General features: G+C 34.3%; 2 protein-coding genes across 7 annotated transcripts in view; one reads left to right on the plus strand and one right to left on the minus strand.

Moving 5' to 3' along the window:
• The first annotated feature begins 12,928 nt into the window (after window positions 1-12,928).
• LOC120091224 (ribosomal RNA small subunit methyltransferase nep-1) lies at window positions 12,929-15,449 on the plus strand. Its single transcript, XM_039049147.1, has 7 exons — window positions 12,929-13,369; window positions 13,503-13,595; window positions 13,727-13,871; window positions 13,992-14,102; window positions 14,183-14,265; window positions 14,361-14,418; window positions 15,087-15,449. The coding sequence occupies exons 1-7, from the start codon at window positions 13,112-13,114 to the stop codon at window positions 15,164-15,166; spliced, it is 828 nt and encodes a 275-aa protein (XP_038905075.1). The 5' UTR covers window positions 12,929-13,111; the 3' UTR covers window positions 15,167-15,449.
• Window positions 15,450-20,332: 4,883 nt separating this feature from the next.
• Window positions 20,333-27,698, minus strand: part of LOC120091223 (kinesin-like protein KIN-7O) — a 37,456-nt gene continuing 30,090 nt past the window's right edge. The window contains exons 29-32 of one of the 6 annotated variants that reach the window (XM_039049144.1): window positions 23,917-23,995; window positions 22,093-22,212; window positions 21,930-22,001; window positions 20,333-20,966 (exon numbers count right to left, since the gene is read on the minus strand). In XM_039049144.1, coding sequence (XP_038905072.1) covers window positions 20,739-20,966; window positions 21,930-22,001; window positions 22,093-22,212; window positions 23,917-23,995 — 499 coding nt within the window. In that variant the 3' untranslated portion in view covers window positions 20,333-20,738. Of the gene's footprint in view, window positions 20,967-21,929; window positions 22,002-22,092; window positions 22,213-23,916; window positions 23,996-27,698 lie in introns of those variants that run through there. The other 5 variants (XM_039049145.1, XR_005485676.1, XR_005485678.1 and 2 more) reach the window with 5 other exon arrangements.

Here is a 27,698-nt window from a genome sequence, read left to right on the forward strand (position 1 = left end):
TCGGAGGAAGAACAATCATGTAAACGATTGAGCAAGTGGGAGATGACCGAAGTCTATCATATAGACGATGCCCAATCGTTTAACAAGTTCTATGTGATCGTTTAGCAAAATCTCCGCGATCGATTAGCTAAAGGCTAGTTGAGTGAACTATCGTGTAGTGTCACTCCACGATCGTTTAGTCTCTCTTCAACTATCGTTTAGTGAATCCTATTCAATTGACAGCCTTTCTGTGAGTAATTCCGAGAGTAGAAACTCTTTCAACAACTTATAAATTTAGGAAAATATTTTTCCTTTTATCTCACGGTTACCATGAAACCACCAATAATCTCTCACTCAATTGGTTATTAGAGAAAAAGATATAATTATCCAATAATTAATATTATTATAAATATATATGATAACCAACTTACCATATTATATTTATAACCTATAGTTTTAATATTTCATCTCATGAAACATATAAACTATAGTTCTTTTTCTATTTTATGGTACTTAATGTAAATCTCATTTACATTAATCCTCCACTTGACATATCTCATACATCACACCGATCATATCATATATAATCGAATTTCCTCTTGTCAATTTGAACATTTTAAATCAACACCAAAAACTGATTCTCAACTTGAATCCATTGAGCTACCAAGGAGACCTTATGGACATGTAACTTGAAGCTCCAACGGTACGTGAATAATTGAATAAACTCTTTAGTCACGGGATCCACCATCCGTTAACTGTCAGGAACTCCACTAAAGACCGACAGTTGCACTCTCTTTACTACAGATATATTTTATGTTCATATCAATCAATCAACAATGCGATAACCCTTCACAGATCGCTCGTAAGTACAGCTGGGCCAATAACCGTTATGCCCCTGTAGTTACATCTAACTTCTTAAGTACCACTGATCCTTTTAATGAACATAAGTCATAGTCCTACTATGACAGAGTCCTCTCTTCCAAAGAAAAGTTGTAGCCACTATGTTCAAGACCCGGAATCAACCCTTAAGAGAGCAATCTATCTACTTACCTCTGCTTCGAGGAAGGTGTGAATTCCATCTTGTGTAATTGAGTTCCCAACTCCCAAATCAGAAAAAATCCCCGAAAAGGTAGGTATGTTGAGTTGGCAATCTAACCACTTTCACCATACTAATCAAAGAACCGCCCTCAAAGGCAGGAGTTCCCAAAACACTCAGGATTGAGATCATGTCACCTATGGTCGTTTATGTGAGATGTAAGTCTCAAGTATCGACGGTGTTATATAAAGAGACTAGTCATCTCTTGGTCCGGTTTTATAAAAACTCTTTGTATAGGACACCCTCACTCGCATGTCTCCATATGAATGGTCAGGATCTACCATCTGTAGTAGTTCACAACACTTGCAAACCTCTACAAAGCGAGTCGTATCCATAGTGTCACCAAGATCAAGTATCCCTCCTTAATCCTTATACTACATACCTTTTTAGGTTATCACTTAAGGCATGATCCACTTATATATCTCATATACATGCTTAAGTTTACATACAATAACCATGGAGCTTTGTTTATTGGATATGAGTAAATGTGAAATAAAATAACTCTTATTTTATTCATAACAATGTGTATAGTTTACAAACTACGAGACTCCGAGAGAATTAGGACCCCAATCCCAACACATCTGTAGCACGTCACAACACTATCTATAGTGTCACCAGGATAAGATTTCTCTCTTATATCCATATACTACAGACCATTTTGGTTATCACTTAAGGCATGATCTACTTGTATGTCTCCACATACATGCTTAAGTTATAACGACAACCAGGGATCTTAGTTTATTGGTTTGTGGTAAAGCAATTAAAACATCTCATGTTTCTAGACAACAGTGAAGAAAATATCTCATATTATTACATCACAAGTGTTTGTTCAATACAGGTGTTTACAAACTATAGGACCCAACGAGAGTTTAAGGCATCAACCCCAACACTTGGAGTCAAGGGGACTTCCAGGAAGTGACCTGGTGTTTAATGACTTATGTTTTAGGTCAAATTGAGGTTGAAAAAGCTTATAAGCAAAGAAAATCTTGCTCATGACTGTGAGCAATTTTATTTTAAGTATTTTTTATTTAAAAATATATACGTATGATAGTATGCTATGATTTATGAAATGTATTGGCATGATCTGTCTTACTTGACTATTATTTTAGAAATGCATTGAATCATGATTTCTGAGCTCTCATTGATTTTATATGAACTAAAGTTTTAAACATGTAGTTTGGAATCTAATTTTACTTTACTATGATTTGTATGGTTTTGTAAGAAAACCTCTTGATGGTGGAATAAATTATGTTGAATGCTTTGTGAAAGTGATTTCAAACTATTGATTCTTGTACCCGAGAGATGGTTATTTTTTCATACCACTTGAATGTGTTTCAGTAGCACTGCTCAGGAAATCAGAGGTTATCGGGGTCAAATGTGGCCAGAGTGTACCAGGAAGTCAGAGCAACTTGCATCTATAGCGCCACCCAAGCTAATAGGTGGTTGCTGAGATCAAATATGGCAAGAGCATACTGGGGAGTCTAGAGTAACCTAAGCATGTGGTTTGGATCTATGTTTAGCCTTGGAGGCAACTCTGTGTACACGTATATTCTTGTGATTTGGTTTACACCACAAGGAGCATTCCTTGTCCAAAGTAACCCGCTGTTGTAAATGAGTATTTGGATACAGAGTTGGTGTAATTTTCTGATAACTCCTGATGCTTTATAATGTGCTTCTATGAGATATGATCATGCCACTGTTTTACTAGCATGTGTTTGAGATGTTACCGAATCTTTTATACTTTGTCAATGATTTAATGAATGATTTGACCTACTTTATTAATGATTTAGAAAGAGAAAACTTATGTTCATATTAAATTACCATTCACTGGCCATTAGCTCATGCTTTTTAATGTTTTATGTTTTCCCCCCAGGTAGCGATACAGTTCCGAATCCAACCTAAGTTGTCTACTACCACACGACGAGGGTCTCCTGCTACATCGTAGGTCTACATGTTTTGAAGTCCTGGTGTATATAGGTTGTATATCATGAACCAAATGTATTTGAGTTTTTGAAGTGTGGGACAAAAGTAGTGCATGGTTGTACAGTTATAAAAGTGTTAAATAGTACATAAACTTCATTGATGTTTTGCATATAACAGGAAATGGAAAAGCTATGAAATGTGTTTGTTAATGTCATAAAATGGAATATGTCGAATGGAAATTAAATGTATTAAATAACCATTATGTAACTATTCAAGTTCATGTACATGTTGAGTTGGTTAGCTGGATGCTAAATATCATTAGGGGAGGTGATGTTTAACATCTTCACACCCCTTTCTAGATTAGGTGGGGTAACCGGGAAGGGGTGTGATAGTTTATTTGGTTTATGTACCAGGTATTTATGTATACACTCAGGTATTACTTGTAATAGTAATATATTCCCTTAATGTTCTGATATGATGCCCCAAATTTCGTAGGGTCCTATAGTTTGTAAATGTATTGAACAAACTCATTGTTTATTTAATAAAATATATGATATTTTATTCCATTTTTAATTTCATCAACCAAAAACCAATAAACTAACACCCAAGGTTATCTTGTAACTTAACATGTATGTAGAGATATACAGGTGGATCATGTTTAAGTGATAACCTAAATGATCTGTAGTAGATGGATAAGGTTGGGTATCTTATCCTAGTGATACTATGAATATGACCCGCTTTATAGATGTTACAATTGTTGTAAAGTGCTATAAATGATATGATCCTGATCATTCATGTATAGACATGTGAGCGGGGGTATTCTATACAAAGAGTTTGTATAAGAGCGGATCACGAAATATTTAATCTCATTATATAATGTCGTTCATAATAGAGAATTATATTTCACCAGGATGACCATAGGTAATATGACCTGAATCCTGAGTGAGTTGTGAACGAACCTATGAGGGTGATCCTTTAATAGGTATGGGTGAAAGTAGCTAGATCACCAACTCAACAAGCTTACCATTTTGGGGATTCGTCTGATTGGGGAGTTGAGAACACAACTACACAAGATGGAATTCACTCATTCCCCGAGGTAGGGTTTGCTCCCTTAAGGGCTGATTCCGGGTCTTGAACAATGTGATGCCACACCCTCTCCTGGCCTGAGAAGGGCTTAGTTATAGTTGGACTATGATCTATTGTTCGTTAGAGGAATCGGTGGTACTTAAGGAGTTAGATGTAACTACAAGGGCAAAACGGTAATTTGGCCTAGTTGTACTTACGAGCAATTTGTGAAGGGTCATCGTACTGTTGATTGGTTATATCTAATGGACACATAGATATATCTATAGTGCGAAGAGTTCAGTTGTCGGTCTTTAGTGGAGTGCTAGACAGTTAATGGATGGTGAATATTTAATTAAAGAGTTTAATTAATTATTCATGTACCATTGATGCTTCAAGCTACAGGTCCATGAGGTCCCCTTGGTAGCTCAATAGGATTAATTGAGAATCAGTTTTTGGATTAATTTGAATTGTTCAAATTAATAGAGGGATTTAATTATATATGATATAATTAAGTTGTTTCAATTATATGTGATATGATTATTATAAATGTAATTCTGATACATTAAATAGCTTCAATGAGCAGAAAATAAATACTTTGAATGAGATTTAAATAATAGTTTCTATAATTTGGATTCATAGTTGTTTAAATTTAATATAAATGTGATTCTATATTAAATTGTCATAATAAGAGAGAAAAGAAACTATACGTTTTATATTGGTAATGTGATACATATTAGAACTATAGGATTTCATTATTATATTTGATATAAAATATAATTATATATTATATATATATATATATATATAAAATATTATTTTAATAATAAGCAGAGTAAGTTTACAACTCCTCTCATCTTCCTTTTCTCTACGCTGGGTGGTTGTTATTTTTGGCATGTGACAAAACGAAAAAGTTTTCTTCTTCCTTGCTGGTCGATTTGATTGGTAAAAAAAAAAAAAAAAAAAAAAAAAAAAAAAGAAGAAGAAGAAGAAAGAGTTCTAGGTTTGTGGAATTGTTGTTGATCAATCTTCAAATCTCTTTTCTCCTCCCTACACAAAATTCCTTTAATCCAAAATAGCTAGAGCCCACCACTCTTGGGTTCTCTACCTGAGAATACCAAGGAAACCATTGTGGTTGTGTTGATCGAGGCTTTCTTGAAGAAAGTCTTCAAGGCGTTCGTGTATTGTTCGAGAGATTCTTGAAGAAAATTCTTCAAAGGTAAGGTTTCTAAAACTTAATTATATAGCATGCTATAATTTATGTAAATGCATATTATTTAATAAAAGATTAAATATCTAACAAATGTATCTATAAGGGACCTTTTGGCTAAGGCGGGTTCTGACTAGGTTGGGGTACTTAAGTTGATGGAAACGTCGCACCCTACCTGAGAACCTACCTGGAAAGGTGAATTAGATAGCTTTATTACATGCATGCAAATTTGATCAAAGTCTAATAAAGAGTTTAATGAGACTTCAATCAAAATTGTTTAATCATCAAAGACAATAGTCGTTTTGACCGAATTAAACAAACACTTAGATAAATCAGTAGCCGAATTTTTTCTAAGTTAATTAACCCTAGATAAAACACTCGGTGGGAAGAAAATGGGTATATGATACTTCATTTTAGTCTCTACACGTTTCTCCCTGTAAGTTCACACCGGAGATCTAACTCGACCTCGAGGCACCATAGGTGTCCCCCTACGGGTGGCATTTGGATAGGTCAATAACAAGGTGAATGGAGAGAGTGTTTATAGTAAGTAGGAACGGGACATGTGACAACACATCCCTCAGTCTCTCTTATTAGGTTAAATAAAGTTTCATGCATCGCCTCGTGGCATCGTGGGTGTCCCCCTAAAAGATGGCAGTACTGCATGACGCTTTATTCAATCTCTAGAAATGGATAGGGTTGCTTTAGTTTCATGTCCCAATCGGTTTTTCCCTATGGTTGGCTCATTGGGACGGAACTCTAGAACCTAAAATGAGGAGCTACACTTACACAAAATTGTTAAGGATGTTAACAAATTTTGGACCGAACAATGGTGACTATTAGATGCAGTGACAATGTGTTATTTCTATCTAATGGTTGAGAATGTCTCATTTTAGTGAAAGGGCACTTAATCACCCTACAGTGACTTTTGTCCTGCCTCACTTAAACATCATTGCAAAATAAATGTAACTTTGGGTACACTAGACTACTTTGCTAAAAAATTGATTGGTTATCATAAGTGGTTTAATGTAAGTAGACTGAATGTAAATAGTTTGTTCTTTTTCAACAAATTCTTTAACATGGCTACTGCTACTTTAAGTTTACTCACCGCAGATAAATTAACGGGAGAGAATTATGCTAGTTGGAAAAATACAATCAACATAATACTGATCATCGATGATCTTTATTTTGCTTGATGGAGGATTATCCTCCCATTCTAGCTCACAATGCTCCTCGAAACGTTCGGAAAGCATACGAACATTGGACACGGGCAAACAAAAAGGCCCGAGCGTATATCTTGGCTAGTTCTAACGAAGTCTTGGCCAAGAAGCATGAACCCATGCTCATAGCTCGTGAGATCATGGAGTCTCTAAGAGAAATGTTCGGACAACCGTTTGCAAAGCTCAGGCATGACGCCCTAAAACACATATTCAATGCCTATATGCAAGAAGAGGCATTTGTTCGAGAACATGTTCTCAACATGATGGTCCATCTCAACGTGGCATAGATGAATGGGTCGAGCATCGATGAAGCCAGTCAGGTTAGCTTCATATTGGAATCTTTACTTGAAAGTTTCCTTCATTTTCATAGCAATGCTATTTTGAATATGATTGATTACAACCTGACCACTCTGCTCAATGAGTTACAAACCTTCCGATCCTTGATGAAATGCAAATAATAGAAGGGTGAAGCAAATGTTGCTTCATCTTCTAAGAAGTTCCATAAAGGTTTGTCTGGAACTTAGTCTGTACCTTCTTCCTCTGACACCAAAAAATGGAAGAAGAATAAGGGTGGAAAGGGGAAAGCTAACCTTGTAGCTGCTACTCTAAAGGGTAAGGTATCAAGGCTGCAAAGAGAATCTGTTTCCATTACAACCAAGATGGTCATTGGAAGAGAAACTGCCCCCAAATATTTGACGGAAAAGAAGAAGACTAAGCAAGGTAAATATGATTTACTTGTATTGGAAACCTGCTTAGTGGAGAATGATGATTCTGCCCGGATTATAGACTTTAGGGCCACTAACCATGTTTGTTCTTCATTTCAGGAAATTAGTTTCTGGCGGCAATTAGATGTTAGTGAGATAACGATGCGGGTTTGAATTGGGCACATCATCTCAGCTATGGCAGTGGGAGGTTTCCAGTTGACTTTATAGAATAAATTTCTTATTTCAGAAGATGTTTATGTAGTTCCTGATTTAAAAAGGAACCTTGTATCTGTAAAGTGTTTGCTTGAACATTCATATAATATCAACTTTTTTTTTAATAAAGTGTTTACTTCTAAGAATGGTGTTGATATTTGTTCTGCAAAGTTAGAAAATAATCTTTATGTGCTAAGACCGTTAGCAACTAACGCCCTCCATAACACATAAATGTTTAAGATTGCAGTAACTCAACATAAAAGACTTAAAATTTCTCGTAAAGAAGATGTCCAACTTTAGCACCTAAGACTAGGACTCACTAATCTCAATAGGATTGAGAGGTTGGTAAAGAATGGACTTCTAAGCGAGTTAGAAGAAAATTCTTTACCTGTGTGTGAGTCATGCCTTGAAGGCAAGATGACTAAAAGACCTTTTACTGGAAAAGGTCATAGGGCCAAAGAACCTTTACAGCTAGTACATTCAGACATCTGTGGTCCAATAAATGTAAAAGCTAGAGGAGGTTATAAATATTTCATCACCTTTACTAATGATTATTCAAGATATGGGTATGTTTATTTAATGCAACATAAGTCTGAATCTTTTGAAAAGTTCAAAGAATTCAAGGCTGAATTTGAAAATGCATTAAACAGAATGATTAAAACATTTTGATCTGATTGAGGTGGAGAGGTTATGGATTTAATATTCTAGAACTATTTGATAGAACATGGAGTAGTATCCCAACTCTCAGCAACTGGTACACCTCAACAAAATGGTATATTAGAAAGGAGAAATCGAACCCTGTTGGACATGGTTCGGTCTATGATGAGTTATACTTCCTTACCTGACTCGTTTTGGGGTTATGCAGTGGAGACTATAGCATACATCTTGAACTGTATTCCTTCCAAGAGTAGTTATAGAATGGTCATACATCTAGTTTACGTCATTTCAGAATCTGGGGTTGTCCAACACATGTGCTTGAGGCTAATCCTAAGAAATTGGAACCATGTTCAAGATTGTGTCTATTTGTAGGCTACCCTAAAGAAATAAGAGGTGGTTACTTCTTTGATCCTAAAGAAAACAAAGTGTTTGTATCGAAAAATCTGGTGGTTACTTCTTTGATCCTAAAGAAAACAAAGTGTTTGTATCGAAAAATCTACTTTTCTTGAAGAATACTACATAAGGGAGCACAAGCCCAAAAGAAAGATTGTGTTGAATGAAATTTTCAAAGAAATTACTGAATCTTCAACTAGAGTTGTTGAAGAACCTAGTACCTTAACAAAAGTTGTTGAAGTAGGATCATCTAGTAGGTCAAATACACCTCAAATGTTGAGGGAACCTCGACGTAGTGGGAAGGTTGTGAACCCACCTGTTCGCTATATGGGTTTAACAGAAACTCTGACTATGGTAACTGATGGTGAAGTTGAGGATCCATTGTCTTACAAGATGGCAATAGAGGATATTGACAAAAATTTAGTACTATATGGGATCTTGTAGATCAACCTGATGGGGTTAAACCTATAGGTTGTAAATGGATTTACAAGAGGAAACAGGGTGCTAATGGGAAGGTGCAAATCTTCAAGGCTAGATTAGTGGCAAAGGGTTATACCTAGGTAGAGGGAGTTGACTATGAGGAGACATTCTCACCTGTTACCATACTTAAGTCTATCCGGATACTCCTGTCCATTGCCTTATATTATGACTATAAGATTTGGCAGATGGACGTCGAGACTGTCTTTCTGAATGGTAATCTTGAGGAGACCATGTACGTGAAATAGCCCAAGGGATTCATAATCCAAGGTCAAGAGCAAAAAGTTTACAAGCTTAATCGGTCCATTTATAGACTGAAGCAATCTTCTAGATCTTGGAACATAAGGATTGATATTACAATCAAATCTTATGGCTTTGATCAAAATGTTGATGAGCCTTGTGTATATAAGAAAATCATCAACAATTCAGTAGTTTTTTTAGTGTTATATGTAGATGATACTCTACTCATTGGGAATGATATACGTTTACTGTCTGAAGTTAAGAACTGGCTAGCGACCTAATTCCAAATGAAATATTTGGGGGAAGTTCAGTTTGTTCTGGGTATTCAGATCTTTAGAGATCGAAAGAACAAAATGCTAACTCTATCTCAAACATCGTATATTGATTAGACCCTTGTCAAATATTCGATGCAGAACTTCAAGAGAGGTTTATTGCCTTTCAGGCATGGAGTGATATTGTCTAAGGAACAGTGTCCTAAGACACCTCAAGAGATTGAGGAGATGAGACGGATTTCCTGTGCATCGGTTGTGAGCAACTTGATGTATGCGATGTTATGTACTAGACCTGACATCTGCTATATAGTGGGAATAGTCAGTAGATATCAATCTAATCCAGGATTAGATCACTGGATCGTCGTTAAAAACATCCTCATGTATCTACGAAGAACGAGGGACTACATGCTCGTGTATAGTTCTAAGGATTTGATCCTTACAGGATACACGCACTCTGATTTTCAGACTGATATGAATTCTAGAAAATCTACATCAAGATCAATGTTCACTCTTAACAGAGGGATAGTAGTCTGAAGAAGAACCAAGCAAGGGTGCATTGCTAACTCCATTGTGAAGGTTGAATATGTAGCGGCTTGTGAAGCTGCTAAGGAAGTTGTTTTGCTCAGGAAATTCTTGACTGATCTGGAAGTTGTTCCAGACATGTCAAAGCCCATAATACTTTATTGTGATAATAGTGTTGTTGTGGCTAATTCTTGAGAGCCTAGGAGTCACAAGGGCTGGAAGCATATATAGAATGGAAAGATCATCTCATCCGAGAGATTGTGCATCGAGGAGACGTGATTGTCACGAAGATAGCTGCAGAGTACAACGTTGCTGATTCGTTTACAATGGCCCTCACAGCTAAGGTGTTTAAGGGAGACCTGAAGAGTATGGGTCTATAAGACAGGCCACGTCTAGACTAGGGCAAATGGGAGATTTGTACTGGGTGTGTGTTATGCCCTAGGTTATTTTTTGTGTACTTTGTATTTTGACTATATTGTACACCCCACTAGCTTTAGGTCAAGTGGGAGATTATTGGGGTTGATGCCTTAAATCTCGTAGGGTCTTGTAAATGTATTGAACAAACTTATTATTTATTTAATAAAATATATGATATTTTATTCAAACTCATTGTCTATTTAATAGAATATATGATATTTTATTCCATTTTTTAGTTGCATTAACCACAAACCAATAAACTAACATCCAAGGTTATCTTGTAACTTAAACATATATGTAGAGATATATGGGTGGATCATGTTTAAGTGATAACCTAAATGTTATGTAATAGATGGATAAGGTTGTGTACCTTATCCTGGTGACACTACAAATATGGCCCGCTTTATAGGTGTTACAATTGTTGTAAAGTGCTACAAATGATCTGCTTATAATCATTCATATAGGCATGTGAGCGGGAATATTCTATACAAAGGAGTTTGTATAAGATCGGATCACAAAATGTTTAATCTCATTATATAACGTCGTTCATAATAGAGACTTACATTTCACCAAAATGATCATAGGTAACATGACCTGAATCCTGAGTAAGTTGTGAACTCCTGCCTATGAGGGTGGTCCTTTAATTTGTATAGGTGAAAGTGGTCAGATCGCCGACTCAACAAGCCTACCATTTTAGGGATTTTTCTGATTGGGGAGCTGGGAACACAACTACACAAGATGGAATTCACTCCTTCCCCGAGGTAGGGATAAGTAGATAAATTGCTCCCTTAAGGGTTGATTCCAGGTCTTGAACAATGTGGCACCACACCTTCTTCTAGCTCAAGAGGGGTTTAGTCATAGTTGGACTATGATCTATTATTCATTAGAGAGATCAGTGATACTTAAGGTGTTAGATGTAACTATAGGGGCAAAATGGTAACTTGGCCTAGCTGTACATACGAGTAATTTGTGAAGGGTCATCGTACTATTGATTGGTTATATCCAATGGACACAGAAATATATCTGTAGTGCGAAGATTGTAATTGTCGGTCTTTAGTGGAGTGCCCGATAGTTAACGGATAGTGAATAGTTTAATTAATTGTTCATGTACCGTTGGAGCTTTAAGCTACAGGTCCACGAGGTCCCCTTGGTAGCTTAATAGGTCTAATTAAGAATCAACTTTTGATTAATTTGAAATATGTGTAAGTTAATAGAGAGATTTAATCATATATGATATAAGTTGTTTCAATTATATGTGATATCATTATTATAATGTGTTTGATACATTATAGCTTAATGAGAGGAAATAAATATTTGAATGAGATTCAAATATAGTTTTTGAATTGGATTCATAGTTGTTAAATTTAATATAAATGTGATTTATATTAAATGTGATATAAGAGAGAAAAGAAACTATAGTTTATATTGTATGTAGTACAATATTAAAACTATAAGTTATATATATATAATATGATAAGTTAATTATCATATTTATATTTATATTAATTATTATTTTAATAATAAGGGAGGGAGTTGCAACTCCCTTCCCTTTCTTTTCTCTCCACCCACCATTGGGTGATTGTTGTTTTTGGCATGTAAAAAAAGAAAAAGTTTCTTCTTCTCTGCTAATCGATTGATTGTGAGGAAAAAAAGAAGAGATAAAAAAGTTATGGGTTCGTGGAATTGTTATTGATCAATCTTTAAATCTCTTTTCTCCTCTCTACACAAAATTTCCTTAATCCAAAATAGCTAGAGCCTACCACTCCTGGGTTTTCTATCTGAGAATACCAAGGAAACCATTGTGGTTGTGTTCTCATTCTTGATCGAGGTTATCTTGAAGAAAGTCTTCAAGGCCTTCGTGTATTGTTCGAGGGATTCTTGAAGAAAAGTTTTCAAAGGTAAGGTTTCTAAAACCTAATTATATAGCATGCTGTAATTTATGTAAATGCATATCTTGTCCTTCATTTACTGTAAAATTTACATTCAATGAAAAATGAGAATTGGGACGATCTTTCTTCCGCTCAAGGTTCTCTTCTCTTAGAGTTCCTTCAATCAGTTCATCCCATGTCATTTGTGTCGTCTCGTGCCATGCTTTTAATTTTCCCTACGTCAACCATCTCTTGTCGTTAGATCTGCTCACCCCACATCATTTATCTTCTATTTGCAACTCATATTGCCGAAAGAAGAAAAGAGAATGAGGAAGAAATAGCTGTGAATCATGGGGGAGCGAGAATATCTGAAATATATTCTTGGGAGAGAAAATATATGCATGGAAAGAGAGAATATGCATAAGGAAAAGAATATATGCATGGAGGAGAGAGAATTATATATATATACGCGTGAAATCAAAGTCTAAATTATAAATAGACACTGACATTGATGGAAAAACAAAATTCAATAGGCATCGTTTTCTGTCATTGTTTTTTTTTTTTTTATGGGTGGTACTCAAATTTGACCATATTTGTAATTTTTTTTGTTAATTTTTTTTTTCCTTTCTTCCTTTATAAAAAATGAAAGGTTGAATGGATTAATGTATCCTTATTTTTAGGCCTTCCATGTACAAAGCCCTAAGAAAAATGAAAAAAGCTCAGCCCATAAACCTAGCTCTCTAATCTCTATAGTGGCTGCTGCTGCTGCTTTCAAAAAGTTTCAACGATTTACATTCCCATTTCAAGGGTTTTAGCGCTAAGCTTCGGCTACCTTCAAGGAAGTTCCAGCCCCAACGAACCATGGTTCGACCATTTGCGGCCAAGGGGAAGAAGAGAAAGAAGTCGGAGAAGTACGACAGAGACGACGATGACGGAGAATCCACGGTTCCAGCCAAGAAGCCTACGGCGGAGAACGAACCTGACGAGGAACCACCCAAGGAAGACTTCCACGAGCTTGAAGGTATTCCTATTGTTCCAAAAGACCCCAACAGTGATAAACATGCGGGTGTCATCTTCGTCCTCGAAAGAGCTTCATTGGAGGTTGCCAAAGTTGGGAAGGTAGGTACCGTTTTTCACTTGCTGCTTTGGAGTTTTAGGATTTCATTCAATTCAGCCGTTTAACTGGGTTTTATTATGCTTTTTATGATGTTTAAGAAGCTAACTATCGATTCTCCATGTTTCGTGCGTATAGAATTACCAGCTGTTGAATTCTGATGACCACTCCAATTTTTTGAGAAAAAATAACAGAAATCCGGGGGATTATAGACCTGATATCCTGCATCAAGTAAGTAGCTGTATTGTAGCTCACTGTTCATTTTCCCATTGGATAAAGAATTGTTTTATGGAAAGGGGAGAGGGAATTTGATATGTTGATTATTTGGGTTTCAGAAGTGATATTAAATGTAAATGATTCAGGCTCTTTTGGCGATATTCGATAGCCGAATTGCAAAGGCTGGGAGGTTGAAAGCTGTTTATGTGAAAACTGAGAAAGGTTTATTAATTGAAGTTAAACCATACGTTCGTCTTCCAAGGACGCAGAAACGATTTTATGGAGTTATGTGTAAGTGGATTTGCTTGTTCTAATTTGGCAGGACATCTCTGCTATTTGGGTGTCTTGTGATCAATGGAATTTTCCTTTTTTATGATTCTTTTCATTGACCTTTTGCCAAATACTTTGCAGTGCAATTGCTACAAAAGTTAAGCATCACAGCTGCGGGTAAGCGTGAGAAACTCTTTCGGGTGATAAAGAATCCTGTAACTCAGTACTTACCTGCAAATTCTCGTAAAATGGGTAAGCTTTTATATGCTCTTTCCCCATTGTGAGTTTTGGGCTTTGGACGAAAACTTCCATACTGTTTTCTTGCATATCAGGCTTCTCGCATAGTTCAGACAAGTTGGTCAAGATGCGAAATTATTTGGATGCTGTCGAAGATGATGTAGACCTTGTTTTTGTGGTATCTTTAAACCTCCTAAGCAGAATTCCCACTTCTGAATGCTTCATTTTTATGTGTATAACATATGACAACTTTCCTTTGCTGCAATGTATTAGGTGGGTGCAATGGCTCATGGGAAAATTGAGACTGATTACACCGATGATCTTTTAGCAAGTAAGTTCGCTTTCTTTTGTGTGTTTATTTCGAGTGATTATATGGGAGGAAATGATTACATTAGGTACGTTTACTTTTAACTCGAGAAGTTCTTTTTTAGTACTTCTGATGTAGCGATTCATTTGCAGTATGAGATAGAAATCTCCATGTAGAAAACTGTGAACAGAGATTAGCAAGAAAAATTGTGCATAGAAAGAAGTGAGGGTGACACAAAGTGTATAAAGATAAGTCGGCAGAAAAGTGTGTAGAAAGTAATTAGGACAAGAATGTGGGTAGAAAGTAATTAGGTTAAGTATCACGACAAATTAAGGATGAAGTTTATCTCCCCCAGAATAAGGATGGAGGTTACAAATCAAGTATCAATGGCTTTTTACTTCTTTGAAATGCACTTCTAAATTATTTTGGCTGTTTCAAGGACGGTTTCTATAATTGTAGTCAAACATAAGCATTAAGGTAGAAGGGTTTTAAAGTTCGAACCATTTAAAAAGCACCTCCAAAGATATAGTAGAGTGATATAGCATTATATTTGTAACATTTTGACTAGTTGGCAAATTGCTCAAACTTCTACTGTTCTTCTTGGGCAGTATAAATTTCTGATGAAGTTAAATCCATTAGCTTGGCCGTGAATCCTTAATTTGATGACATTTTTTCCTGTTATATTTGTGCAGTTTCTGAATATCCTCTCAGTGCTAGTTGCTGTATTGCGGATATTTGCAAAGATTTGGCAGAGAAATGGAATATAGGGTGAAATCCTGCTTACAACTATGCATCCAGTTAAGATTTAAAGTCGTTGCTTCAAGTTTCAACTATCTTGTTTCATATGTTTAGTTATTATTTCAGAAAGTATGATGCAGCAGAGTTTTTAGGTATATTGGTGTAACCATAATAGAAGAAGATTCCTTTTTTTTTTTTACCTGCTTCAAGGAGATGAGCTGTAGAGATGAATTAAGCCTTACCGTAGCTATTTTTTGTGTAGCTAATGCTTAATCGATTTAAATCTAATTGAAATTATGGACTTTTAGTTGTTAAAAGTTTGATAAGTGATTGTACTGGAATTTTAATGCATTGCGTTTGAGTTCATATCACTTGTGAGAGGTACAAGTTTCCCTTTATTCTTTGATTCAATTTGATGAAATTGAAATCGTGGCTACGTAAAAATTAATCCACAAACTTATTCGCAATATTTAAGATTAATTGTATATCAATGGTAAGAATAAGATTACCCTCAACGGTTTGAATCACTCTTTAAATTACAAATTTAGTTCTTCAACCGTCTTCAAACTTTGGAATTTTCCATTAATATTGTTACGTAATTGTTAATTAATTTGTTATGAAATGTGGTAAGATAGATAGGCAATTTGGCACAAGTAGACAACAATCTTAATTTATCTAATAGGCATGAAGATTACTATAGTATCGCTAATGATTGATCGGGGCTAAATTAAATTACAAATTTGATAGTTTAGAGAGTTAGAATTTTGTGGTCATGGAATTTGTCTCATTGATTTCATAAAAAAATTTTAAATGACGAGAATGGATTAGTTTACATTTTTATTAGGTAAATATTGATTGATTTGACATCACGTGAGATATAGACAATTAGATGATTCGATTTGATTGGTTAAATTTTATCTCGTAAATTATTTTCAAACTATTTCATGGGGATGAAATTTTAAATTTAAAAATCATATTAAATTCAATTCTAAATTTAAAAATCATATTAGAAATTATCGAAGATTAATTAAAATTTTAAAATATAAGTACGTAACTAAGAGAAATTGGTACCATATTTAAAGTTTTAAGATTCAAATGTTTATCCATGGTCTATTGGGCTTTCTATATAGAAGATCTTAATTCTAGGCCTATATTACATTATTATTTTCTATATTCAATTTATTTCATAAATAGTTATGTTGGGTCAATTTACCATTAATACATTATCCATGATTTTTATTAAAATAATAGTAAAAAAAATAAATCTAGGTTTTTGTGTCTCTCCGCCTACATAGCCTAGGGTTTCGTACCCATGTTTTTTTAAAAGAAGGAAAAGGAAAAAGGAAAAATTGTTGGACCTCCATTTCTTTTTCTTCTTTCTTTCTCCTCTCTCCTTTTCTTCTTCTAGGCGGTGTGAGTTGCAGGTGGCTGGCAACGGTGGCGTGATGGTCGGTTCAGGTGACGGTGGCGCTTCTCTTGAGATTTCCCGTTAAAGCTTCACACCCTCAACTCGATTATTTACTCTCTTCACTATCTTCTGGTTAAGTTTTAAATTTAATTTTTTATTGCATTTGAACCGCACTCATCTCAATTATTAATTTCTTTTTATATTCTTCTTGCATGGTTTACACTGAGATGAACTTTAACCAGTGGGAGGCTGTGTATTATATATTTTTTATTTACATTTTTTGTTATTGTTTTGAAACAATGATTGATCAGGATATAGATTGTTTTATGGCTTTATTTCAAATAATCCATATATATAAAAAACTTTTTTGTCTTTAAATTTGGAAGAATATGTACATTTAATCTTTAAAATTTAAAATTAGTTATTTTAGTGACTGGATTTTCAAAAATAAATTTAAAATATCACTTTCTAAAGAAAATTTTTAAATTTAATGTATAAATTTTAACATGGCGAGATGATATGGAAAAAATATTTTATTAATCTTTTGTTTTCTATCTCCCTCTCTCGCTCCCTCTTCATCCTCTTTCATTTTCTTCATTCTCTCTCTGGTCGTCTCTCCCCCATCTCCATTACCAATTTTTTTGGTGCCCTCTCCTTCATCTAATCCTAAAAGGAGATTACTGAATTTTGAATGGACTCAAGAACAAACGAAGAAAACAAGAGACGTAATTGATGGGTTTCATTGAACATTTGATGTAATGGCAGGGGATGGAATCGAATCGAATCGAAGTTGATTTTGGGCAAAGGGGTGAGCTGAGGGGGTTTGGGGTGAGAGTTGAACCAGGAAAATGCAATACAATCGCGAGCTCCTCGGAGGAAGAAGAAGGCGATTGTAAAGGTAAGGAAGAAAATGGTAGCCATTTTAAACAGATTGAGAGAGACCCAGTTGGAGAAATCCAAGGGTTTGCTGAGTTCATTGCTGGGTTTCATATTTTTGGTCTCTTCTTGAGTTCATATTCAAATTTCAGTAATCCCCCTTTTTGGTTTTCATTAGGATTATTGTTTTGGAAAGAAAAAAGAAAGATTTGATAATGGAGGAGAGAGAGAAAGAAAGGAAAGACTAATAAAATATATTTTTTCCATGTCATCTTGTCATATCAACATCTATATATTTTTCATATTAAATTTGAAGATTTTTTTTAGAGTGGGCCTATTTTTTAAAATTTAGAGAACAAAATGACCAATTTGAAATATCATAAACTAAAAGCTATTTTTCCTTATATATATAAATACGACTGCAATACTATCTACTATTGTCGTGTTAATATATATTGTTGTTTAAATATAGTTAGTATGTGATATTCTATCGTATATTGTTAATTCATACCGTTCCCTCACCATATATATCAAATATGCATTCGAATATATTTTAGGAGAAAAGATTACTAATACATTTTAGAGCCCTACCATAAGAAATTGAACTCACACAAATTTTGTTTGTTTTAAATAATTTGATCTAATTTGTAGAATATAATATGATGTATATATTTGCAAAATAACTAAAGACATTGTTTATATTTCAAGTTATTATATCATATGTATACACCATAATTTAGATTCATGGTTATTTTCAAATATACATTAGAACAATGAACTATAATAGATAAACTCAAATAAGTTAGATTATTATATAAAAACTACATTAGAATGACATACATATTAGTCATTGAGGGAATATATTAGAAGTGCATACATATCAAAATACTTGATATATGCATATCAAATAAATAATGAAATATATTACATGAAAACAAATAATACTCTAAATAAGCAATAGAATATATTACATAATATCAAAAATCAAACATGAAAAATGAAGAAGACATCGGAATACGTGAAATGGAAAATAAAATCATGTTGGATGTATTTTGAAAATGAGAAAAAAATATATATTAAATGCATTTTCTCCCTCCGAACATGAATCAAGCTTCGTAAATTGGAAAATATATATAAAAAACGGATATAAACAAATAGAACCAAGGATAAAATTGTCCAAAATTTAACACTAAAAGGGTTCTTGGAAAAAAGAGAAATAGCCTTTTTTTTTTAAGTTTCATTTTAGAAAATAGCTAAGATGTTATTAGGTTATGAAAAATAGCAAAGCTAATTTGGATTTAATTAATTATTAATTATTAGATTACAAAAATACTCAAGTAGTATCTACAATTAATTTATTTAAAAAATACATATTTTTTAAAATCATAACCTAGATTTTGACCTAAAAACACTAAAAATATATAGTGATTGAGATCATAAATAAACATAAGTACAATCATACAACACAAATATGCGACATTGGAAAATTTAAACAAAATCGTAGGTTATGGGTATTTTGAAAGAAATTTCGAACCTAAAGATGGTCAATAACGGTATTAGCACCAACAACGAGTTGGAAAGAAGAAAATCGAACCTGGAGTTAGGATCCTCGATTAACCTGTAAACCTACATTCTCAAAAAAGTTCTTTGATCGAGCTTCATTGTTCTTCAAGAAGTCGTTAAAAGGAAATTGACGGTACTCTACAAAGTATCATCTCACTTACGATTTTTTTTTTTAAAAAAAAAAACCTTGGTGGTTGAAAAGTCATAGTAAGAACAACAAAAGATTATGGATGCTTATTTGGAAACAATTGCAAAAACAACAAATATTAGATTCGATTCAGACAAAGCAAAAACAAGAAGATTGTGAATGTTTATCTTAAGTTAAGACATGACAAGATTTGTTGACATAGACCTATTTAGAAGATCCGGAGAGATTTTAAATGAAATGAATTCCATTATTTGTTATTGTAAGAAAGTGAATGATTTAAATTATGGAGTGAATTCAATTCCTCTTTTTACTTAAACAATTGTTTGACTAGAATGGCCAAACTTTGTAGAATTTCATCGGATTTAAAAGTAAATTACTGTCATTTTCTGAAAATTGTTTAATTAGAATGGTTGAATTTCTTCTTTTTTTGGTTATCATCCAAACACAAAATTTTGAATTTATGTTCCAAATGTAATAATTCATTTAAAATCATTTTTCAAATTTCAAATCACAAGATTTAAAATCATTTTTTAAACTTTCTTGAATCCAAACTGGAGTAATAAAAGTCATCTTCATTTGAATGGAAAAGGTCAAGCTGTAAAGAAGCCAAAATGGTCATTTGGCTCCATGTTTAATTCATTATGAAGTATTAGTCAAAAGATAAAAAAAATATCGTACAGTGACTTGTAACAAAAATTGAGACTACCACGTCTAAGGATATATATGAGTTAGATTGGATTTGATTGGATTGAGAGTATTTTTTGTAGATTGGATTTGATTGGATTGAGAGTATTTTTTGAACCAATCTAAAAATTCGGGTTTGTTAGATTGACAACCTAAAAGACTCAAATAGAGCCTCCAACTCAATCCAACCTTGGATTGTCGGGTTATAACTTTATTTTTCTTTTTAATTAAAAATATGTAAATTTACATACAATACATGACTAATAACTAAAATCTCATAAAATTCAAATGCTAAATACTAAATATCTATGATATTTATTGCAAACTTTAAACAAAGACAAATATCATAAAAATTTTAAAAGAGTATTAAAAATTCAAAAAATAATCAATACAAAGTAATCAAACTTTAAACAAAGGAAAATATATATGTATAAAATTCAAGTTGGTTTATATTTTTTTAGCCAACACACGACCCAACCATTACATTTTGGATTAGGTAGTCCAAGTTGTTCAGGTTGTCGGGTTATTTGAACACCTCTAACCACATCATTCCACATCCAATTTTCTCTCAATATTTTAATGGATAGGTCACTAAAATATCGTCATCTTTGAAAGAATATGGATATTTTTTAGAGAATAAAGTTGGGTATTTTTTTCTTTTTTGGAGTTTATCTTAAAAGATAAAAGATAGGTAGAAACAACTTTTCCCCCTCGAGCAATTACAAAAGGAGTATATACAATAATTTTGGCAAGAAAAATAATAACTCAACCTACAATAACATAACCTAATGACAATGACTGATATAAACTGTCAATAAAGTTACAACCTTGTAAAAAAAAAAAAAAAAGTTTGATGACGACTTAGACCTGAGCTAAAGGGTTAGCATAATTCAATATTATGGATACACACAAACAAAATATTTACCTTCATAGTACTTGTACGGAAGCAAGCTGCTTTCTAAGATTAAGGTTCTCAGTACATTTAGAAGCCAACTTTTCCTTCAAGTCCTTAGCAGCCTTCTCATACTTTCTATGCATGAGATCAGACTCATCCAATGCTTCCTGATATCTGATGCGGAACGCATCCAACTTTGCTTGAGTTCCTCGTAGTCTCAATCGAAGCTTCGCCTTTTCTTTTCCGTTCTGAACCTCGTCCTGTTGACAAGCATGTTAGATTCTTGATCAAGATAAGATAATAACTCTAGATACATATGCTTTCTTTTAGAAGCTCACAAAACTAGAGTAGAAGCAAAAGGAAATCAGTCAACATGTAATATGTACTAGATTCAGGAAAATAGCGGCAAGATACAAATTTCCTACTCCTGTGGAAAATCTTAGAGCTGAAGGTTAATCTATATAATCTTGCCATTGCCTACCCTAATAAAAGAGAATCTTTTAAAGATGGCCTACAGGCCTAAAAATGTACTGCCAGAGGCTTCTTGAACAGCAAGGTTCCTTCAATTACGTGAACCAACCAAATTTCCTGTTCTTCCCATATGCAACCACCATTTTATATCATAATTCATTTGATTCACAAGAAAACGTCCGTCAACTTTCCTCATGATCCTCTACGAAATAGGATTACAAAACTTTACTTCTTGGGATTTCCCCATAGGAATCTGTAAATAGGAAAAGGGAAGTGTTTCAAATCTACAACCCACTCTTAGGAAAAGGGAAGTGTTTCAAATCTACAACCCACTCTTAGGGCTAGTTCCAGCAACCTTGAAGTCCTTAAATTAACAAAAATCACTAAGGCTTGGCCAATGCACCTTTAATCCTAAAAGGGGTCTCAAAGAATTTAATCATCTTGAATAAATTATCAATCTTCATTCCATCATCTCAAAGAATTTAATCAGATTGCAACGGCAACGATAAATGTGAAGGGCGTTTTCATCTGTGTCCACCCATAACCGATAATTTTGGAGAGAACCCCTTTTTAGTGTAAAAACTCAGATGATTAACACCATAGATCTAGCATCTAGTTTTTTTTTATACTTCCTACCCGGTACCACCAGTAACACTACAAATGTTCAGAACAAATAAAATATAATCTCTGAAATGTAACCTCTTAAATTCTAGATATCTATTTAAAAATATTCAATATGGTCAAGAACTTACATCATGCATCTTGACTTCCAAGCTGGAAATTCTCGAGGCCAATTTTTCCACTTGAAGTTCTGCTCCTCTTAACTGCATTAAATTCATCGATATAGCATGTCTACTATTCAGAAAACTTGGTTCAACGAGAGAGGAATAAAAAACAGGCAAGTTGTGTCGTCACCATCTCGCTAGTATTATTTTTCAGCAATTCCACTTCAGTTGAATGACTTTGCAGATCTTGAATCTGAATCATCAAATTATCTCTTTCCACTGTTACGAGAAGCAGCTGGTTTCTAATATTCTGAAAGAGGAAAAAACGTGCGATTAATTACAAATATTATCTCACCCGAAACCTAAAGTTCACACAATTACACCACCAAAGTTGAGGTATAAATTATTTATCGTTCCTATTGGTTCTTCAAACATATATTTGTAGCTTTATCAAATGAAGCTTCACGTGTACCATTAATTAGAGATGTCCAAAACGAACTGAACAAAACTAGAATGATTCCAATCTTTTTCATTTCTTTTCAAATGTGCAATTTGGTTGGATATTTCGTTTGAATGTATATATATTTAATTTTATTCTTTGTAAATAATAACTTTAATCGAGAACAAATGAAAGAATATACGATAACATTATAGAAAGAAACTAAGAAATGAAGGTCAAGAACAAAAGAAGCCAAAAAAGTGAACAAAAAAGATCCTTGAAAAAAAAAAAGCAAACAAAATCACAGAAAGTGACTCCAAATAAAAAGAATAGGAGAAGAAAGATAATCACTAAAACCCATAGCTTTTGTAATTATTTTATAGGTTCTATTTTGTATAGTTGGAGCACTTAGGCTTTTATTTTTGCATGCCCTTGTATTCTTTTATTCATTCTCAATTAAAGTTCTATCAATTAAAAAAATTAATTAATTAATTGATTGATCAAAAAATAAAAAAATAAGACCCTCTCTCAAGAACATTCCTTATTTCGCTCCAGCCACATTTTTCAAGAAAGTACAAATAAAGTAATTTGCCAAATAAACACCTCCTATAAAGGAGGAAAATGAAATAGAATTTCATCATAACCATGTAAAATCCTTCTCGATCCTCCAAGAGTGACACAACCAAAAAAAAGATGGAAACTGGAAGTAGGGTGGGGCATCTACTTGTTCTCAAATCAAAAGGGGGTTGGAAGGGCACGGAGTTTAGATAGGTAGACTTGTGACCCAAAGTAACTCTAGGACATAACAATTGTCTCACCTCAGTGACCTCACCTCTTTAAAATTATCCATCCAACCTTTAGAGCAAAAGCTATCAATTCTACAAAGTAATATTGAGAAGTAGAAAAGGGTACAAGGTGCAGTGCCGACAAAGAATTTGAGAGCTTTGTGATCTCTCTTCCTTAACAAGATAGCCAAAATATGGCCATTTTACACGACGTATATACCCTACTTGCACAATGTCCACTTCACCCCTCTAACTCAAGGATCCTCAAAAATAGCGAACTCTCGTCATGTAGAGTGCCTATGCATCCTCATGCATATGCTTCCTAGCATAGACGTTCTTGATTTTGGCCTATCATAAGACCATGTAAATTTTCTATTTGAGAAGAGATGATCCACAAGAAAAAAATCACCAAAGAACCTGTTAGACAATCTCAGCTAATCAGCCAGGGTGTGCGCCATGTTGCGGGGTTTATGGAAGGAGAGAAATAATAGAAATTTTAGAAGTATGGAGAGGGAATCTTTTGATGTATGGTTCCTTGTGAGATTTAAACCTTTGGACATCAGTGACGAGCTTCTTTTGTAATTATTCGCTTGGTCATGTTCTTCTTAATCGGAGAATGAAGATCCTTTTTTAGAGTGCTCCCTTTTGTGGGCTTATTTAGTTTGTATGCCCTTGTCTCTTTTTTTCCCCCCCTCAGAAAGTTGGAAAGTCAAGAAAATATTAGTTTGAACTATCGGTAACATCCCATCGTGCTTACATCCATAGAAGTGCTGAAAGTAAACGAACTTACTTGCTGAGTCGCTTCATTTTCAATCTTAGCTATATTTTTCTCATTTTTTAGGCTCTCTATGACATCTAGCTTCTTCTGACTGCAACAAAATATGCAAAATTAACAAAATACAAATAAACATAACATACTTCACCTGTTCTTCAAATGCATAAAATATTTTATAGATGATAAGAATAACGAGCATAAGAAGCACGAATACAAATACAACGTGATGCAGATGCTTTAATATATCATTGCCTAAGAAATTAAAACAAAAACAGAACAAAAAAGACACATTCAATTAACAAATTTTAAGTAAATTACACTAAATCAGTGCCACAAGTCAATCTTAATGAAATTCTCAGACATCTGAACTAAGACTTGGATTGATAACAATAGAAAGGTATCGTATACAAGTTATAGCGGTACATAATACAAGTGCTAAAAAGAACCTAAGCATCTTTATTAGTATTGATAGAAGAAGAAGATACAATATTTACGTGGAAAACCCTAGAATAGGGAGAAAAAACCATGATAAAAGAGTACTTTTTTATTATTCTTTTTCTATTAAATACAACAGAGAGCATAGGTATAAATAGACTTGTAGGAGATCCTAATACAGTCTAGGGCAAAGAAAAATACTAAAATACCCTAAGAGCTAATACATAACAACCCTCTATTTTCAACACTCCCCCTCAAGTTGGGGAGTAGATATCAATAAAACCTGTACTCCATAGTTTCAGAGAGAATAATGATCTTATTCACTTAATCAGGCTGAAAATTAGGCAATTAAGAAACCCTAATTTGGGAGATACAAAATTATGATAATGGACAACTAATTATAATTACAATATAAATACATATCATAATGCTCCCCCTAAAGCTGGAGCAAATATGTCAATCATGCCAAGCTTGTTGCACAAATAACTTATTCTTGCTCCATTTACTGCTTTAGTAAGGATATCTCCCAATTGATCGCCAGTCTTCACATATCCTGTACATATCAACCCTTCTTGTATTTTCTCGCGAATGAAATGACAGCCCACTTCAATATGTTTAGTTCGTTCATGAAATACTGGGTTGGATGCAATATGGAGAGCAGCTTAATTATCACACCATAGTTTAGCTGCCACATTAACATTGAAGCCCATCTCAGACAAAAGTTGATGTATCCACACTATTTCACACACAAATTGTGTCATCGCTCTATATTATGACTCCGCACTCGAACGAAAAACTACATTTTGTTTCTTACTTTTCCATGACAGCAAGCTCCCTCCTACAAAAATACAATATCCAGAAGTTGATCTCCTATCTTCTCGAGATCCAGTCCAATCAGCATCTAAAAAACATTCAACCCTTGTATGACCATGATCTTTATATAAGATCCCACACCCAGGTGCAGCTTTTAGATAACATAGGATTTGTTCAACTGCAACCCAATGATCCACAGTCGGGGAAGACATAAACTGGCTCACAATACTCACAGAATAAGCAATGTCAAGTCATGTCACTGTTAAATATTTCAACTTCCCAACTAATCTTCTATATCTATCAAGATCTTTAAACAATTCTCCTTCCTTTGTAAGTTGCAAATTTGGTATCATCGGAATACTACATGGTTTGACTCCTAGTTTACCTGTCTCAGACAATAAATCAAGTACGTAGGTAAATACCTTTCTTGCTTCTCATTACTTCAATACCCAAGAAATACTTCAATGGCCCCAAATCTTTGGTATGAAATTGACTCTGGAGAAAGGTCTTGAGAGAGGATATACCTGATACATCATTTCCAGTGATAACGATATCATCAACATATACAACAAGCAAAGTAATACCACTGTCAGATTTTCGATAGAATATAGAATGATCAGACATACTCTTCTTCATACCAAAACATTCGAGTGTTTGACTAAACTTACCAAACCATGCACGAGGACTTTGTTTCAGTCCATACAAAGATTTTCGAAGGCGACATACTTATCATTCTCCCCCTTAGCAACAAACCCAGATGGTTGCTCCATATAGACTTCCTCTTGAAGATCACCATGAGGAAAAGCATTCTTAATGTCAAGTTGACGCAAAGGCTAATTGTGAGTAGCAACCATCGATTGAAGATACATATATATAACCAATTAAGAAACCCTAATCTAGGAGATATAAAATTACGATAGAGGACAACTAATTATAATTGCAATATAAATATATATCAAAACAAGACCCAACTTGCTAACACAAGAATCAAAGTTTTTCCTGAGTAACCCTTTGGTGAGAATATCAGCAACCTTTTTTACTAGAAGGAATGTAAGGGATACAGATACTACCACTGTCCAATCTTTCTTTGATGAAGTGTCTATCAATTTCCACGTGTTTTGTCTTATCATGTTGAACCGGATTATTGGATATGTTTATCGCTAGTTTGTTATCACAATAGAGCTTCATAGGAAGATCACTGTCTTGATGGAAATCAGACAGAACTTTCTTCAACCAGATTCCTTCACATATTCCCAGACTCATAGCTATGTATTCCGCTTCAACACTGTTTCTAGCAACCACACATTGCTTCTTACTTCTCCAAGTAACAAGATTACCCCACACAAAAGTACAGTACCCAGATGTCGATCTTCTGTCTATAACAGATCTTATCCAATCAAAGTAAGTGTACACCTCAATACATCGTCTGTTGGTTTTCCTGAACATCAGACTCTTACCTGGAGTAGTTTTCAAATACCTCAGGATTCGATTTACAGCCTTCATATGTTCTTCGTAAGGTGCCTGCATAAACTGACTAACTACACTGACGGCGTAGGATATATCTGGTCTAGTATGGGATAAGTAAATCAATTTTCCCATTAGACATTGGTATCTCTCTTTATTGATGGGAACTTTGTTAACAGAATCACCCAGCTTAGCGTTGAATTCTACAGGAGTATCAATAGGTTTACATTCAATCATACCTATTTCTTTCAATAAATCAAGTATATATTTCCGTTGAAAAACAGAAATCCCCTCTCTTAATCTTGCCACTTCCATTCCTAGAAAATACCTTAATCTTCCAAGGTCTTTAATCTCAAACTCCTCGGTCATTTTCCTTTTAAGCTTGATAATCTCAGCAGTATCATCCCCTGACGGAACAATATCGTCTACGTACACAATAAGAACAATCTTCCTCGATATTGACCTTTTTGTGAACAAGGTGTGATCAGAGTGCCCTTGAGTATAACCTTGGGACTTAACAAAGGTAGTGAACCTGTCAAACCAAGCTCTTGGAGACTGTTTCAAACAATACAGAGACTTCCTGAGTTTACACACCTGATGGTCAAACTGAGCTTCAAAACCAGGAGGAGGGCCCATATAAACCTCTTCCTCTAATTCACCATTTAGAAACGCATTCTTCACATCGGGTTGATGGAGGCCAGTCTTTGTTAACTACCACTAAAAGGAGAACTCGAACTGTATTTAGCTTCGCTAAAGGAGAAAAAGTCTCTGAGTAGTCTATTCCAAAAGTCTAAGTAAACCCTTTAGCAACCAATTTGGCATTGTACCTGTCAAGAGTTCCATCAAACATACTTTATGGTGAACACCCACTTGCTCCAAACTGTCTTATGCCCTTTAGGAAGAGCAACATGATCCCAAGTATTGTTCTTTTCAAGAGTCCTCATCTCTTCCATGACTGCAGCAACCTTCCATTCAGGAACCTCCATTGCTACATGTATAATGTTTGGTATCATTACTGTATCCAGACTCATAGTGAGAGCCCTGAAGTCGGGAGATAAATTACAATAAGATAGAAAGCTATGCAT

The sequence above is a fragment of the Benincasa hispida genome, chromosome 11 (genome assembly GCF_009727055.1).
Source record: "Benincasa hispida cultivar B227 chromosome 11, ASM972705v1, whole genome shotgun sequence".
Classification (NCBI taxonomy): domain Eukaryota; kingdom Viridiplantae; phylum Streptophyta; class Magnoliopsida; order Cucurbitales; family Cucurbitaceae; genus Benincasa; species Benincasa hispida.